The 17,769-nt window shown below is 43.8% G+C and overlaps 1 protein-coding gene across 2 annotated transcripts in view; it reads right to left on the bottom strand.

The window, feature by feature from the left end:
* Positions 1 to 17,769, bottom strand: part of DNAAF4 (dynein axonemal assembly factor 4) — a 69,647-nt gene that overhangs the window by 937 nt on the left and 50,941 nt on the right. Inside the window, exons 6-8 of one of the 2 annotated variants that reach the window (XM_033190046.1) lie at positions 16,442 to 16,551; positions 6,595 to 6,748; positions 2,810 to 2,915 (exon numbers count right to left, since the gene is read on the bottom strand). In XM_033190046.1, coding sequence (XP_033045937.1) covers positions 2,810 to 2,915; positions 6,595 to 6,748; positions 16,442 to 16,551 — 370 coding nt within the window. The remainder of the gene's footprint in view (positions 1 to 2,809; positions 2,916 to 6,594; positions 6,749 to 16,441; positions 16,552 to 17,769) is intronic. The other variant, XM_033190047.1, reaches the window with a different exon arrangement.

The raw sequence follows: 17,769 nt of genomic DNA, 5'->3' as shown, positions 1-17,769 counted from the left end.
TCTTTCTTTTTTTTTTTTTTGGAGACAGTCTCGCTCTGTCACCTAGGCTGAAATGCAGTGCCACGATCTCAGCTCACTGCAAGCTCCCCCTCTCCGGTTCACGCCATTCTCCTGCCTCAGCCTCCCAAGTAGCTGGGACTACAGGTGCTCACCACCACGCCCGGCTAATTTTTTGTATTTTAGTGGAGATGGCTGTTGCCCAGGCTGTTCTCAAACTCCTGAACTCAGGCAATCCGCCCGCTTCAGCCTCCCAAAGTGCTAGGATTACAGGTGTGAGCCACTGCGCCCAGCCGGTAGTATAAGCTTCTTTCTGTAGCTATTATATGTACAGAATTCCTTTGAGAAAAAATGGTTAAAAGTGAAAGCATTGTCTACTGCTTTTTAAAAATATGTAACTGGATCTCAATCTTTACACAAAAACGCAATGGAAAAAGATATTTATTTCAGAGTAAGGAAACTTGAGTTCTACTCCCTAAAATGCTATTGATTTGCTATGCCAGCTCAGGCAATTCACTGAACTTCTCAAAGCCTCAACTTTCTCATCTTTAAAAGAAGGGGTCTTTGTAACTCAAAACAATCTATGATACCATAATTTCTAAAGAACCTTTCATTCCTGTCTTGGTCATCTTTATCCTCCTGAAATTGAATAAGACATTTAAAAAAGGTTGGGGCATATAAACCCAATGTGGATGCCTTGGTTAGAAAAAAATCTACAAATGGCAGAACCAACTTTAAAAATGAAAACAGAAATAATAAAAATGTATAGCCTGGAGCCCTGGCAAGACATCATCAAGAGGTGGCCTTTAGGCCTTGAGTGAATGGAAGCTGAACAGGCTTCTCCTTAGGGAGGTATGGGAGGAGAAGCCTTGAAGATAAACTTTGGCTACTACAAAATTTTGCCTTTGGTGCAGCATGAGTAACTGCAAATAACTGCAACTATATATATATATATATATATATATAGTTTTTTTTTTTTTTTTGCTTTTGAGACGGAGTTTCGCTCCTGTTGCCCAGGCTGGAATGCAATGGCACAATCTCGGCTCACTGCAACCTCTGCCTCCCAGGTTCAGGTGATTCCCCTGCCTCAGCCTCCCAAGTAGCTGGGATTACAGGCATGTGCCACCACACCCAGCTAATTTTGTATTTTTGGTAGAGATGGGGTTTCACTATGTTGGTCTCCCAAAGTTCTGGGATTACAGGTGTGAGCTACCGCACCTGGCCACCTAAATCTATTTAAAATAAAATAAAATAAATGGTATGTTTTCTGTATACATGGAGCTAAATTACAGACCTTAATACAATCTAACAAATATAAGCAATATGCATGCACTATGGTAGATCCGTTATTTCCGAGCTTAGGTGTGTGTGTATACACACACATAGACACACAAATACATACATACATACATACATACAGGCTATGACCAAGGAAGCGCTTTGAGATAAATATCCATGATATCTCAAATCATTTATATATTTTATCATGTTTTTTGTTTGTTTGGTTGGTTGGTTGGTTTTGAGATGGAGTCTTGCTCTGTCACCCAGGCCGGAGTGCAGTGGCACAATCTTGACTCACTGCAAGCTCTGCCTCCCGGGTTCACGCCATTCTCCCGCCTCAGCCTCCTGAGTAGCTGGGACGACAGGCACCTGCCACCACACCCGGCTAATTTTGTTTTTTTATTTTTAGTAGAGATGGGGTTTCACCGTGTTAGCCAGGATGGTCTCGATCTCCTGACCTTGTGATTCGCCTGCTTCGGCCTCCCAAAGTGCTCGGATTACAGGCATGAACCACCGTGCCTGGCCTGTCATGTATTTTTTTTTTTTTAAGAGACAGGGTCTCGGCCGGGCACGGTGGCTCAAGCCTGTAATCCCAGCACTTTGGGAGGCCGAGACGAGCGGATCACAAGGTCAGGAGATCGAGACCATCCTGGCTAACACGGTGAAACCCCATCTCTACTAAAAATACAAAAAACTAGCCGGGCGAGGTGGCGGCGCCTGTAGTCCCAGCTACTCGGGAGGCTGAGGCAGGAGAATGGCGTGAACCCGGGAGGCGGAGCTTACAGTGAGATCTGGCCACTGCACTCCAGCCTGGGTGACAGAGCGACACTCCGTCTCAAAAAAAAAAAAAAAAAAAAAAGAGACAGGGTCTCACTATGTTGCCCAGGCTGGTCTCAAACTCCTGGCCTCAAGCCACCCTTCATTACAAGGGTGAAGCACCACACCCAAGATTTATCACATATGTTTCTATGAAGAGTTGTCTGGTAACATAGCCTTTTTTTTTTTTTTGAGAAGGAGTTTTGCTGTTATTGCCCAGGCTGGAGGGCAATGGCGCAATTTCAGCTCACCACAACCTCCGCCTCCCAGGTTCAAGCGATTCTCCTGCCTCAGCCTCCCAAGTAGCTGAGATTACAGGCATGAGCCACTATGCCCAGCTAATTTTGTATTTTTAGTAGAGGGTGTCTCCATGTTGGTCAGGCTGGTCTCGAACTCCTGACCTCAGGTGATCCGCCCGCCTCTGCCTCCCAAAGTGATGGGATTACAGGCGTGAGCCACTGCACCCAGTCAATATAGCATTTTTCTAGGCTGAAACTTGTTGTTCACACTTATTTTAATTCCCTTCTACAATGAATTTTTAAAATATAATTTAGAAATAATGCATTGTCAGATATGCTGCAAACATTACTAAGAATAAATTAAATGCTAAAAAATTTAAAAATGGAGTCCTTCAAAGTCATGATCTTAAATAATTCCAATGACATTTTTTTCAGAGTATAATTTTGGACTTAAACCATTTCTATCAATTCCTTACCTTCTACATACAATTCTAGTTGACAGAATGCTGTTCCACGTCGTACATGTGCCTTCATTCTTGCATTAGCATTGTCTATAACAGGTGGCATCAGTAATTCCAGTGCCTTACAAAATATATATAATTATTACATGAAAGTTATAATTTCTTAATTTAAACAAGCAAAAGGCTGGGCATGGTGGCTCACACCTGTAATCCCAACACTTTGTGAGGCTGAAGTGGGTGGATCACTTGAGGTCAGGATTTTGAGACCAGCCTGGCCAACATGGCCAAACCCTGTCTCCACTTAAAAAATTACAAAAATTATCTGGGTGTGGTGGTGCGCACCTGTAGTCCTAGCTACTTGGGAGGTTGAGGCGGGAGAATTGCTTGAACCTGTGAGGCGGAGGTTTCAGTGAGCTGAGATTGTGGCCACTGCACTCCAGCCCGGGCAACAAAAGCAAGACTCCATCTCAAAAAAAAAAAAAAAAAAAAGGCCTCCAGTCCTCACCTAAATTTTTAGCTTAGCTGCTACAGGAATTTACCAAATATATATATATACACACACCACACACACACACACAAATATATATATAACAAATAATTATTATCAGGTCTTCCAGAAGAGATATGTTGAACAACTTAAGGAATTTTTCAATTGCTCCTGTATGGGATTCATACCCCTCCAAGGTTATTGTTAGGCTTATCATTTCACATCTCCACAGCTTTATTTTTACTAGGAGGAATTATTAAATAGCGTTTGTGGGCTTTTGTATTCAGATTGTACTCAGCTTATTCATTCATTCAGTAAATATTTGTTTGCATTGTGAGAGTCAAAGAAAAACTGGATCATAAAAGTAGTATGATATCAAAGTATGAGGACTTGGTTGTGTCCTCCATATCCTCAATCTCAAGAAGCTACCTAAGAGATTTTGCACATGATATTCCCTTAAAACAAGTTATCTAGATATGGAAAAAAGAAAAAGCTGTAGAAGTTCGAGACATTCACATGAAATACTAGTAATGGAAAGTAGAATATACTAAGTTACCCTGTAAATGAGAAAATGACTGTAGCGATATCTGGGCTGGGCATGGTGACTCACACCTGTAATCCCAGCACTTTGGGAAGCCATGGCAGAATGATTACTTGAGCCCAGGAGCTTGAGGTTGCAGTGAGCCACTGCACTCTCACCTGGGCAACAGGCTCTCTCTTAAAAATTAAAAACTTAAAAAAATTTTGCTGGGTGTGGTGGCTCATGCCTGTAATCCCAGCACTTTGGGAGGCTGAAGCGAGTGGATTACCTGAAGTCAGGAGTTTGAGACCAGCCTAGCCAGCATGGTGAAACCCCATCTCTACTAAAAATACAAAAATTAGGCCAGGCATGTTGGCTCAAGCCTGTAATCCCAGCACTTTGGGAGGCTGAGGTGGGCAGATCACCTGAGGTCGGGAGTTTGAGACCAGCCTCACCAACATGGAGAAACCATCTCTACTAAAAATACAATATTAGCCCGGCGTGGAGGCGCATGCCTGTAATCCCAGCTACTCAGGAGGCTGAGGCAGGAGAATTGCTTGAACCCAGGAGGCAGAGGTTGTTGTAAGCTGAGATTGCGATTGCACTACAGCCTGAGCAATAAGAGCAAAACTCCGTCTCAAAAAAAAAAAAAAAAACCAAAACAAAACAAAATACAAACTACAAAAATTAGCCAGGTGTGGTGGTGTGCAGCTATAATCCTAGCTACTTGGGAGGCTGAGGCAGGAGAATCTCTTGAACCTGGGAGGAAGAGGTTGCAGTGAGCAGAGGTCACACCAATGTACTACAGCCTGGGTGACAGAGAAAGACATCGTCTCAAAAAAAAAAAAAACCTTAAAATTTTTTAAAAAAAACGGATATCGTTTTACTGCACACGTGGTAGAGATAACAAGGGAAAACCAAGTGTTCTTCCTTCTACCATGCACTGAGTCTGCAAAACTTTTTTTTTTTTTTTGAGATGGAGTCTCACTCTGTCACCTAGGCTGGAGTGCAATGGCATGATCTCAGTTCACTGCAACCTCTGCCTCCTGGGTTGAAGTGATTCTCCTGCCTCAACCTCTCCTGTAGCCTGGGACTACAGACCCATCACCACAGCTGGCTAAATTTTGTGTTTTTAGTAGAGACGGGGTTTCACCATGTTGGGCAGGCTGGTCTTGACCTCTGGTGATCTGCTTGCCTCGGTCTCCCAAAGTGCTGAGATTACAGGCGTAAGCCAGAGTGCCCGGCCAAGTCTGCAAAACTTTAATAAGAAAAAGGGTGGGCCAGGTGAGGTGGCTCACACCTGTAGTCCTAGCACCTTGCAAAGGTAAGGCAGGAGGACTGCTTGAGCCCAGGAGTTGGAGAACAGCCTGGGCAACATGGCCAAGCCCCATCTCTACAAAAAATACAAAAATTAGCTATGTGTGGTGATGTATGCCTGTAGTCCCAGCTACTTGGGAGGCTGTGGTGGGAGGATCACTTGAGATTGGGAGGTGGAGACTGCAGTGATCTGTGATCACACCTCTGTACTCCAGCCTGGGTGACAGAGCCAGATTCTATCTCAAAAAAAAAAAAAAAAAAGGAGGAGGAAGAAAGAAAAGAGAGGGAAGGAGAGAGGGAGGGAGGGAGGGAGGAAGGAAGGAAGAGAGGGAGGAAGGAAGGAAGGACAGATGAAGAAAGAAACAAAAAGGAAAGAAAGGAAGGGAGGGAGGGAGGAGGGAGGGAGGGAGGGAGGAGGGAGGGAGGGAGGGAGGAAGGAAGGAAGGAAGGAGGAAGGAAGGAAGAAGGAAGGAAGGAAGGAAGGAAGGAAGGAAGGAGAAGGAAAGAAAAAAGAAAGGAAAGGGGAAAGGAAAGGGGTAAACACAACTGACCACCATTTACTAATTTCCAGCTGGGTACAATGGCTCATGCCTGTAATTCCAGCACTTTGGGAGGCCAAGGTTGTAGCAGCCGTTGAACCCAGGAGTTCAAGACCATCCTGAGCAACATAGGGAGACCTCGTTTCTATCAAAAAAAAAAAAAATACAAAACTTAGCTGGGTGTGGTGTTTGTGTGCCTATAATCCCAGCTACTTGGGAAGCTGAGGTGGGAGGATGGCTTGAGATGAGGAGGTCAAGGCTGCAGCAGTGAGTTGTCATCTTACTACTGCACTCCAGCCTGGGCGACAGAGCAAGACCTGGTCTAAACACAAAAAACACATGGACTAATTTCCTTGGGAACTTGAAGTGATACACCAGGGCAATACAGTAACCCTGGAGTTTTTTTTGTTTCTTTTTTTTTTTTTTTTTGATGGAGTCTCTCTCTCTCTCCAGGCTGGAGTGCAGTGGCATGATCTCGGCTCACTGCAATCTCCACCTCCCGGGTTCAAGCAACTCCCCTGCCTCAGCCTCCCAAGTAGCTGGGACGACAGGCACGCACCACCCCCCCCAGCTAATTTTTTGTATTTTATTAGAGATGGGGTTTCACCATGTTGGCCAGGATGGTCTCAATCTCCTGACCTCATGATCGACCCACCTTGGCCTCCCAAAGTGCTGGGATTACAGGTGTGAGCCACCAGGCCTGGCCAGTAATAGCTGATTTTTAATCTAACTAACTATTCATAGAAGTCACAAAAAAAACCAGATCCTTGTCCATTAGTAAAAAATCAGTTAAAAAAATAAAAGATTCAATAAGAAAGACAATTTTTAAAATCTTTGCATTTCAATTATTTCAATTGAACAGAAAAAGATAATCATTTAAACCAATTAATAGAAGGATATATTTAAAGCACCATATATCATAAATACATATCCATACCTTAGAAGAATCTTCAATAGCCTTGTGTAAGTTTTTTAGTTTTAGGTGGCAAGCAGCCCGGTTCAAATACAATAGTGGCATTTTATTATTTAGTCTTATGGCTAAATTATATGCATTGATAGCTGCCAAATAGTTTTCTGTTGCAAACAATTTGCTAATGAGACAAAAACAGAGAAAAAAAAAATTTAACATTGAAAGGGAAACACAGAAATAATATCTAATTGTATTTGACAAACAGGATGGCTTACCTCTTTTTGCATTCTCTTTAGGGTAAACATTGTTGACTGCACTGAATCCATCTCTTTTCACATATACCAGCCTGTCATTTGAATGGAATGGACCTCACTCCCACTTCCAAGGGTAGACATTAGTAATTTAAGCCAGTAGGCATATTTTCATTATTTTTGCTACAGTAATTGACTCAGGGATGGGCTTGTGTGACCTATAATGTTCTATTTAGACTGAAGCCTGTGGGATGGTTTCAAAGTTGGAGAATGAAAAGTTGGGCATACTTCTCCCCCTGCTGGATATAAATGAAGAAGTCACGTAGCCCACATTGCTGCTGACCATTTTTAACACCATGGGATGAGCTGGCATTAGAGTAAAGCTGATACTATGGAAATACTAAAGGAATAAAAAGGCAGAAAGAAACCGAGCCCTTCATGATACAGTTAAGCTGCTGAATCAAACTTTACTTGAAATAGAAAACACCTTTAGCTGTTTAGTTATATAAGACAATAAATTCCTTTCAATATAAAGCCAATTTGAATTGGGTTTTTTGGTTACTTGCAATGGATATACTCTTTCAGTTCAAATGTTCCAAAATTTTATTCAAATAAAGAGATGTACACAATTAAAGGATCTCTTCAAAATGCAAAGTTTCTTTGTTTTTTGTTTGTTTGTTTGTTTTTTGAGACAGAGTTTCACTCTTGTTGCCCAGGCTGGAGTGCAATGATACAATCTTGGCTCGCTGCAATCTCCGCCTCCCGGGTTCAAACGATTCTCTTGCCTCAGTCTCCTAAGTAGCTGGGATTACAGGCATGCACCGCCACACCTGGCTAATTTTGTATTTTTAGTAGCGATAGGGTTTCTCCATCTTGGTCAGACTGGTCTTGAATTCCTGACCTCAGGTGATCTGCCCACCTCGGCCTCCCAAAGTGCTGGGATTACAGGCGTGAGCCACCGCACCTGGCCTGTTTTTTATGTATAATTTCCACTTACAAAAATTTGAAAAAGTACATCAACAGGAATATGGAAAATACTTTGCTGAAAATAAAAATGTCATACAAATATAACTTTGTATTCATGTTCATTCCGTTATACTGCATAGAATATTAAACATGTCAAAAGTAAACCTACAAAAGCAGCCAGTAAACTGAATAAAAGGTAAGATTACACCGTTGTCACATCTAACTCGAGCTAAACTCAAGCTGAAAATAACTTGTACAAACTAGAAAAGCTAATTCTGTGGGTAGTTTCCATTTCTGAAATGCCTCATATCAGCGACGTTTCTGATTGCAAGTAACAGAACCACAACTCAAGTGGGCTTAAACAAGTAAGGAAATAAATTATCTCACATTTTAAAAGTCCATGGGATTAAGGCCCTTATAAAGAAGATTTAAAAAATAAGAATAATAACTCCAGAGGAAAGAAGCTCCAAGTCCAATCAGCAGCTCAAAAGTGTTATCAAGGCCGCAGGCTCCTTCCATCTGTCCATTCTACTGCACTCAGCAGGAACCACAATCAGGCTGGTTTTCCTCATGGACATAATAGCCCAAGGTGCCACATACAGGCATAATACTCATTGGAAGAAAAGGTAACAGTATTTTCTGACACATGTTCCCTAAGAGAAAGAAAATCTTGGCCGGGCGCGGTGGCTCAAGCCTGTAATCCCAGCACTTTGGGAGGCCGAGGCGGGCGGATCACGAGGTCAGGAGATCGAGACCATCCTGGCTAACATGGTGAAACCCCGTCTCTACTAAAAAAATACAAAAAACTAGCCGGGTGAGGTGGCGGGCGCCTGTAGTCCCAGCTACTCGGGAGGCTGAGGCAGGAGAATGGCGTAAACCCAGGAGACGGAGCTTGCAGTGAGCTGAGATTTGGCCACTGCACTCCAGCCTGGGCGACAGAGCGAGACTCCATCTCAAAAAAAAAAAAAAAAAAAAAATTAAAAAAAAAAAAGAGAAAGAAAATCTTTTCCAGAAAATTCCCAGTTTACTTCCTTTCACCTCTCATTGACCAAAAGTACATACCCTTAAAACAAAAACACAAATAAAAACCAGTCTTTCTCTCCCTCACACTTTCTTTTCCTTTATCCTTACCTCCCTCCCTGCCTGCTCCCTGCCCTGCCGCCATCTCTCTCTCTCTCTCTGTTTCCTCCTACACCCACCTCCCCAATTTGACTCCTCACTACTATATACTGCTGTTTAGAATGCTTTTCAAATTCAAAAACATGTCCATCTTTCCATGTTAAAAAATAGATAAATACATTTTTATAGAGTATATATAATACATGGATTATTCTTACAGTATTCTCTCATAAGTGCTAGGATTTCTGAAACCAATTTCCTCCTAGGTACATTTAAGGGGTCTTTTTTTCCAATACTTTTGCTTTTATAAAGAACATTATAATAAGTATTTTTGTACCAATATATATATATTTTTTTAAGCAGGAATGCAACTAAAGCAATCATGAACTGTTGAAGTCAATGAGAATTTATCCCTGGACTTGGAATAGGGTCACTGTCCTAAGTCACATGGGCAAGGGCTGCACACCTCAACAAAATATAGGCTCATCTAATAAGGATGAAGGGAGAGAATAAATATTGGCTAGGTAATCTATAGTGTCTACAACGAACCTTATTTTTAAACTGTAGTAAAATATATATAACGAAATTCACCATTTTAATCATTCTTTTTTTTTTTTTTTTTTTGAGATGGAGTCTGGCTCTATCACCCGGGCTGGAGTGCAGTGGCCGGATCTCAGCTCACTGCAAGCTCCACCTCCCGGGTTTACGCCATTCTCCTGCCTCAGCCTCCCGAGTAGCTGGGACTACAGGCGCCCGCCACCTCGCCCGGCTAGTTTTTTGTATTTTTTAGTAGAGACGGGGTTTCACGGTGTTAGCCAGAATGGTCTCGATCTCCGGACCTCGTGATCCACCCGTCTCGGCCTCCCAAAGTGCTGGGATTACAGGCTTGAGCCACCGCGCCCGGCCATTTTAATCATTCTTATACGGAAAATTCAGTGGCATTAAATACATTTACATTGTGCAACCATCACCACTATCCATATTTAGAACTTTTTCATCTTCTCAAATTGAGACTCCACACCCAGGAGTTAGGGAATAACTCTCCATTCCCCATCCTCTCTAGTCATTCGCAACCACCATTTGACTTTCTGTCTCTATGAGTTTGGCCACTCTAAGTATCTCACATAAGTGAAATCATATGTTTGTCCTTTTGTGACTGGCCTATTTCATTTAGCATAATGTCTTCAAAGTCCATCCATGTTGTAGCATGTGACATGACTTCCTCTCTTTTTTTTTTTTTTTTTTGAGACGGAGTCTTGCTCTGCCACCCAGGCTGGAGTGCAGTGGCCGGATCTCAGCTCACTGCAAGCTCCGCCTCCCGGGTTTACGCCATTCTCCTGCCTCAGCCTCCCGAGTAGCTGGGACTACAGGCGCCCGCCTCGTCGCCCGGCTAGTTTTTTGTATTTTTAAGTAGAGACAGGGTTTCACCGTATTAGCCAGGATGGTCTCGATCTCCTGACCTCGTGATCCGCCCGTCTCGGCCTCCCAAAGTGCTGGGATTACAGGCTTGAGCCACCGCGCCCGGCCGACTTCCTCTCTTTTTAAAGCTGAAATAACACTGCATTGTTATGGATATAACACATTTTATTTATCCATTTATCCCTCAGTGGACACTTGTGTTGCTTACATGTTTTGGGTATTGTGAATGTTATTGTTATGAACATGGTTGTATAAATATCTGTTTGTGTTCCTCCTGCTTTTAATTCTTTGGGGTATACACCAAGAAGTGGAATTACTGGATCATACAATAATTCTATTTTAGGTCAGGCATGGTGGCTCACGCCTATAATCCCAGAACTTTGCGAGGCCAAGGTGAGCAGACAGCTTGAGCTCATGAGTTTGAGACCATCCTGGGCAACATGGCAAAACCCTGGCTCTACAAGAAATACAAAAATTAGCTGGGCATGGTGGCTTGTGCCTGTGGTTCCAGATACTTGGGAGGCTTAGGTGGGAGGATGGCTCAAACCTGAAGGGTAGAGGTTGCAGTGAGCCAAGTTCACACCACTGCACTACAGCCTGGGCTATAGAGCCAGACCTTATCTCAAAAAAAGAAAAAAAAATCTATTTTTACTTTTGTTTTTTTTTTTAGACGGAGTTTAGCTCTTGTTGCCCAAGTTACAGTGCAATGGTGCGATCTTGGCTCACAGCAATCTCTGCCTCCCGGGTTCCAGCGATTCTCCTGCCACAGCCTCTCACGTAGCTGGGATTACAGGCATGCACCACCATGCCTGGCTAATTTCGTATTTTTAGTAGAGACAGGGTTTCTTCATGTTGGTCAGGCTGGTCTTGAACTCCTGACCTCAGGCGATCCGCATGCCTCGGCCTCCCAAAAGTGCTGGGATTACAGGTGTAAGCCATTGCGCCCGGCCCTATTTTTATTTTTTTGAGGTACCACAATACTGTTTTTCATAGCAGCTGAATCATTCTACACTGCTACCAACAGTGCACAGGATTCTAATTTCTTTGCGTCTTAACACTTGTTATTTTCTGTTTTTTTTTTTCTGAGTAGCCATCCTAATGGGCATGAAGTGGCATTTCATAGTGGTTTTGATAGACCTTTCCCAAATGGTTAGTGATGTTAAACATCTTTTCATATTTACTAGCCATTTGTCTCTCTTCTTTGGAGAAATGCCTATTTAAGTTCTTTGCCCTTTTTTTTTTTTTTTAATTATTATTATTTTTTTGAGCAGAGTCTCTCTCCGTTGCCCAGGCTGGAGTTCAGTGGTGCCATCTCAGCTCACTGCAACCTCTACCTCCAAGGTTTAAGTGATTCTCACGCCTCTGAGACACAGATTAGCTGGGATTACAGGTGTGAGCCACCATGCCCGAATAGTTTTTGTATTTTTAATAGAGACAGAGTTTCACCATGATGGCCAACCTGGTCTCAAACTCCTGGCCTCAGGTGATCCACCCATCTTGGCCTGCCAAAAAGCTGGGATTACAGGCGTGAGCCACTGCACCTGGCCTCTTTGCCCATTTTTAAACGAGGTTGTTTGTTTTGTTGTTGAGTAGTAGTTCATATATATTCTGGATCTGCAAATATTTTCTCTATTCTGTGGGTTGCCTTTTTACTCTATTTATAGTGTCTTCAATGCACAAAAGTTTTTAATTTTGATGTGGTCCAACCTAACCATTTTTTGTTGTTGTTGCCTATGATTTTGGTGTCATATCCAGGAAAAGTTACCAAATCCAATGTAAGGAAGCACCCTGTGTTCTCTTCTAAGAGTTTTATAGTTTAGTCCTTACATTTAGGTCTTTGATTTTGAGTTCTATTTGTACATGGTATTAGGAAAGGGCCCAATTCTTTTTCTTACTCTTATTTTTTTAGATGGAGTCTTGCTCTGTCGCCCAGGCTGGAGTGCAGTGGCTTAATCTCGGCACACTGCAACCTCTACCTCCTGGGTTCAAGCGATTCTTCTGCCTCCACCTCCAAGTAGCTGGGATTATGGGCGCCCACCACGACACCCAGCTAATTTTTTTTTTTTTTTGAGACGGAGTTTCGCTCTAGTTGCCCAGGCTGGAGTGCAATGGCACGATCTCGGCTCACCGCAACCTCCGCTACCCGGGTTGAAGCAATTCTCCTGCCTCAGCCTCCTGATTAGCTGGGATTACAGGCACCTGCCACCACGCCCGGCTAATTTTTGTATTTTTGGTAGAGATGGGGTTGCGCCATGTTGGCCAGGCTGGTCTCAAAATCCTGACCTCAGGTGATTCACCCACCTTGGCCTCCCAAAGTGCTGGGATTACATAGGAGTGAGCCACTGTGCCTGGCCAATTGTTATATTTTTAGTAGAGATGGGGTTTCACCACGTTGGCCACGCTGGTCTCAAAATCCTGACCTCAAGTAATCCGCCCACCTTGGCCTCTCAAAGTGCTGGGATTACAGGCATGAGCCAGCGTGCCTGGCCAGAAATTTTCTTTTTATTTTGAGATGGAGTCTCACTGTGTCGCCCAGGCTGGAGTGCAGTGGCACAATCTCAGCTCACCACACCCTCCACCTCCCAGGTTCAATCAATTATCCTGCCTCAGCCTCCGGAGTAGCTGGGATTACAGGCATGCGCCACCACACCCAGCTAATTTTGTACTTTCAGTAGAGACGGGGTTTCTACTTGTTGTTCAGTCTGGTCTTGAACTCCTGACCTCAGGTGATCCGCCTGCCTTGGCCTCCCAAAGTGCTGGGATTACAGGCGTGAGCCACCACGCCCGGCCCTATTACCTTATTCTTATCCATGTTATTGTACTTCCCACACAGTGTTTTAAGTATTTGTGTATGTCTCTCTCCTCCTGATTTCTGTTGTTCAGTGCCTATAGTCTGGCAAATAGCAAGCAATCAATAATTGCTTATTTAATGGCTGAATAAATGAATAGGAAGGAAGAAAGGGAGAAGAGAAAGAGGAGGAAAGATTATGTATGGTTTTACTCTTGGGAGAAGAGCCAACCTGTCAGTTCTAGGCTTCTAACCTTCAGAAAAATTGCCAACTCCAGCTAAACGCCACAGAACAATCACTGATGTTGTAACAGACAAGAGAAAAGACCAAGAAAAAGTAGAAAGAAAAGAAAAATACAGATACTGTGGTAGACAGATAATGCCCCCGCCCCCCCGAAAAAAAGATGTCCATATTCTAATCCCAGAATCTATGAATGTTACCCAATGTGGCAAAAAGGACCTTGCAGATGTGATTAAGTTAAAGAGTTCGATGGAGAGAGTACCCTGGATGATGTAGGTGGGATTTATATAAACACAAGAGGCCTTATAAAAGAAAGAAGGAGGCAGGAGAGTCAGAAAAGGAGAAGAGACCATGGAAGCAGAGCTCAGAAGAATGCAATCAGTGGCTGGGGAGCCACAATCTAAGGAATGCAAACAGCTTAGAAGCTAGAAATTTAAGAAAATAGCTTTTCTCCTAGAGCCTTCAAAAGGAATGCAGTTGACACCTAATTTTAGCCCAGTAAAACTCATTTTGCACTTCTGAACTACAGAACTACAAGATAATAAATTTGTGTTGTTTTAAGCCACAAACTTTGTGGTAGTTTGTTGTAGAAGCAATAGGAAAATAAACACAGAAGCGTGTATGATGAAATATAATAAATAATATCTATAGCTGCCTCAAAACATGAACACAAATTGCCACTCAGAATATACCAGAATTCACTGTTTTTGATCGGTATGTTAAAATATTCACGGCCGGGTGCGGTGGCTCAGGCCTGTAATCCCAGCACTTTGGGAGGCTGAGGTGGGTGGATCACCTGAGCTCAGGTGTTTGAAACCAGCCTGGCCAACATAGTGAAACCCCGTCTCTACTAAAAATACAAAAATTGGCCAGGTGCGGTGGCTCAAGCCTGTTAATCCTAGCACTTTGGGAGGCTGAGATGGGCAGATCACGAGGTCAGGAGATCAAGACCATCCTGGCTAACACGGTGAAACCCCGTCTCTACTAAAAAATACAAAAAACTAGCCGGGCGAGGTGGCGGGTGCCTGTAGTCCCAGCTACTTGGGAGGCTGAGGCAGAAGAATGGCGTAAACCCAGGAGGCGGAGCTTGCAGTGAGCTGAGATCAGGCCACTGCACTCCAGCCCGGGCGGCAGAGCAAGACTCCGTCTCAAAAAAAAAAAAAAAAATACAAAAATTAGTTGGGCGTGGTGGCAGGTGCCTGTAATCCCAGCTACTCAGGAGGCTGGGGCAGGAGAATCACTTGAACCTGGAAGGTGGAGGTTGCATGGAGCCAAGATTGCACCATCACACTCCGGCCTGGGGGACAAGAGCGAGACTTGGTCTCAAAAAAAAAATAAAAATAAAAATCCATATACAAATGAGTAAAATACTGCCCAGATATAAGATAATTTCTGGGATAATATGGTAATCTTTTTTGCGTTTACACCACTGACCTGAAAGGCAGTAAGATGGTACTCTTTTAAAAATGGATTTGAATAGGTCCCACACGGGGGCTCATGCCTGTAATCCCAGCACTTTGGGAGATCAAGGTGGACGAATCACTAGAGGTCTGGAGTTCAAGACCAGCTTGACCAACATGGTGAAACCCCCGTCTCTACTAAAAATACAAAAAATATTAGCTGGGTGTGGTGGTGGATGCCTGTGATCCCAGCTACTTGGGAGGCTGAGGCAGAAGAACTGCTTGAATATGTGGGTGGGGTAGAGGTTGCAGTGAGCTGAGATTGCACCACTACACTCCAGCTTGGGCGACAGTATGAGACTCTATCTCAAAAAAAATAAATAAAATAAATGGATAAGAAGAATCAAAAAAGCTCTAGCTTTGCAAAAACCTGTTTTTATGGGGGACATCAGGAAGGACTTATGTCAAATGTAAAAGGGATTTTAAAAGGAATTTTAATAAGCATTCCAAAAGATGTAATTTTTTTTCATTTTTATGACATTCAAATAAAAAAATAAAATTAGAGCCTCATTGCCTTGTTATCTGACTTTTTTTTTTTTTTTTTTTTTTTTTTTTGAGACGGAGTCTCGCTCTGTCGCCCAGGCTGGAGTGCAGTGGCTGGATCTCAGTTCACTGCAAGCTCCGTCTCCGGGTTTACGCCATTCTCCTGCCTCAGCCTCCCGAGTAGCTGGGACTACAGGCACCCGCCACGTCGCCCGGCTAGTTTTTTGTATTTTTTAGTAGAGACGGGGTTTCACCGTGTTAGCCAGGATGGTCTCGATCTCCTGACCTCGTGATCCGCCCGTCTCGGCCTCCCAAAGTGCTGGGATTACAGGCTTGAGCCACCGCGCCCGGCCGTTATCTGACTTTTTAAATATGGAGGCCCTGTCTACCTTATTTGCTTATTTGGATTATCTTTCCCCAACAACACACAAACAGACAAAATATTTAGAGAATGTGATAACTACTTTTTTTGTTCAAAGACAGGGTCTCACTCTGTTGCCCAGACTGGAGTGCACTGGCACAATCATAGCTCACTACTGCCATGAACTCCTGGGCTTGAGGGATCCTCCCGCCTCAGCCTTCCGAGTAGCTGGGACTACAGGTGCTCACCACCATGCCAGGCTAATGTTTTATTTTATTTTATTTTTTTTTGTTGAGACGGAGTCTCGCTCTGTCGCCCAGGCTGGAGTGCAGTGGCTGGATCTCAGCTCACTACAAGCTCCGCCTCCCGGGTTTACACCATTCTCCTGCCTCAGCCTCCCGAGTAGCTGGGACTACAGGCGCCCGCCACCTCGCCCGGCTAGTTTTTTGTATTTTTAGTAGAGACGGGGTTTCACCGTGTTAGCCAGGATGGTCTCGATCTCCTGACCTCGTGATCCGCCCGTCTCGGCCTCCCAAAGTGCTGGGATTACAGGCTTGAGCCACCACGCCCGGCCTAATGTTTTATTTTGTTTTTTTTTTTTTGTAGAGACAAAAAAATCTCGCTTTGTTGCCCAGGCTGGTCTCGAACTTCTGGCTTCAAGTGATCATCCCACCTCGGCCTCCCAAAGGGCTGGGATTATAGGCACAAGCCACCATACTCGTCCTCTGATAACTACTAATGTCTTCATACATGATAAAGCTCATGATCAGAGTTCAAACAACTTACTTTCCTTTATCCTTCAACCATTCGGGGTTCTTTTCTTCTTCTTTTAAATCGCAAAGTTCAGGAATGTCAGTATTCATTGCTCTTCGTGCCTCAGCTTGTTTGTGTAGCCACTAGAATGAGAAAGAGGTCCTATGAAGAATAAAAAGGTCTTTTTTTTTTTTTTTTTTTTTTGAGACGGAGTCTCGCTCTGTCGCCCAGGCTGGAGTGCAGTGGCCGGTTCTCAGCTCACTGCAAGCTCCGCTTCCCGGGTTTATGCCATTCTCCTGCCTCAGCCTCCGAGTAGCTGGGACTACAGGCGCCTGCCACCTCGCCCGGCTAGTTTTTTGTATTTTTAGTAGAGACGGGGTTTCACCGTATTAGCCAGGATGGTCTCAATCTCCTGACCTCGTGATTCGCCCGTCTCGGCCTCCCAAAGTGCTGGGATTACAGGCTTGAGCCACCGCGCCCGGCCCTAAAGGTCTTTTTTTTAATTAACATTTCCTTTTAGATTTTCCATCTTCCTCCAGTGGATGGAAATATTATTTGTTATGCACTGAATGTTTGTGTCTTCCCCACCTCTCCTCCAAATTGATATACTGAAGCTTTAACCATCAATGTGAATCAGTATTTGGAAGTGGGGCCTCTGAGAGGTAATTAGGTTTCGGTCATGAGAGGAGAGCCTCCAGAATGAGTTTAGTATCCTTATAAGAAGAGAAAGAGATCAGAGCTCCCCACCCACTATGTGGACACAGTGAGAAAGTGGTTGTCTACAAGTTATGATGAGGGCTCCTACCAAGAAACATGCTGACACCCTGATCTTATATTTCCCAGCCTCCAGAACTATGAGAAATGACTCTTCATTGTTTAAGCCACCCAGTCTATGGTATTTTATTTATAGCAGCCAGAGCAGATTAACATACTATTTGATAATGGTAATTTTTTTTTTTTTTTTGTCTTGCTCTGTCACCCAGGCTGGAGTGCAAATGGCACAATCTCAGCTCATTGCAACCTCCACTTCCCAGGTTCAAGTGATTCTCCTGCCTCAGCCTCCTGAGTAGCTGGGATTACAGGCGTGTGCCACCATGCCCGGCTGATGTTTGTATTTCTAGTAGAGACGAGGTTTCACTATTTTGGCCAGGCTGGTATTGAACACATGACCTCGTGATCCACCCACCTCAGCCTCCCAAAGTGCTGGGATTACAGGCATGAGCCACCCCACCTGGCTAAGGATGGTGATATTAATCTTGCAATATTTATACATTGTTAAACTTTTTTTTTTTTTGAGACAGAGTCTCACTCAGTTGCCCAGGCTGGAGTACAGTGGCACAATCTCAGTTCACTGTACCCTC

The sequence above is a fragment of the Trachypithecus francoisi genome, unplaced genomic scaffold (genome assembly GCF_009764315.1).
Source record: "Trachypithecus francoisi isolate TF-2019V2 unplaced genomic scaffold, Tfra_2.0 Lachesis_group3, whole genome shotgun sequence".
NCBI lineage: Eukaryota > Metazoa > Chordata > Mammalia > Primates > Cercopithecidae > Trachypithecus > Trachypithecus francoisi.
The sequence above is the reverse complement of the archived record's forward strand: the minus strand, read 5'-3'. Positions and strand labels throughout refer to the sequence as shown.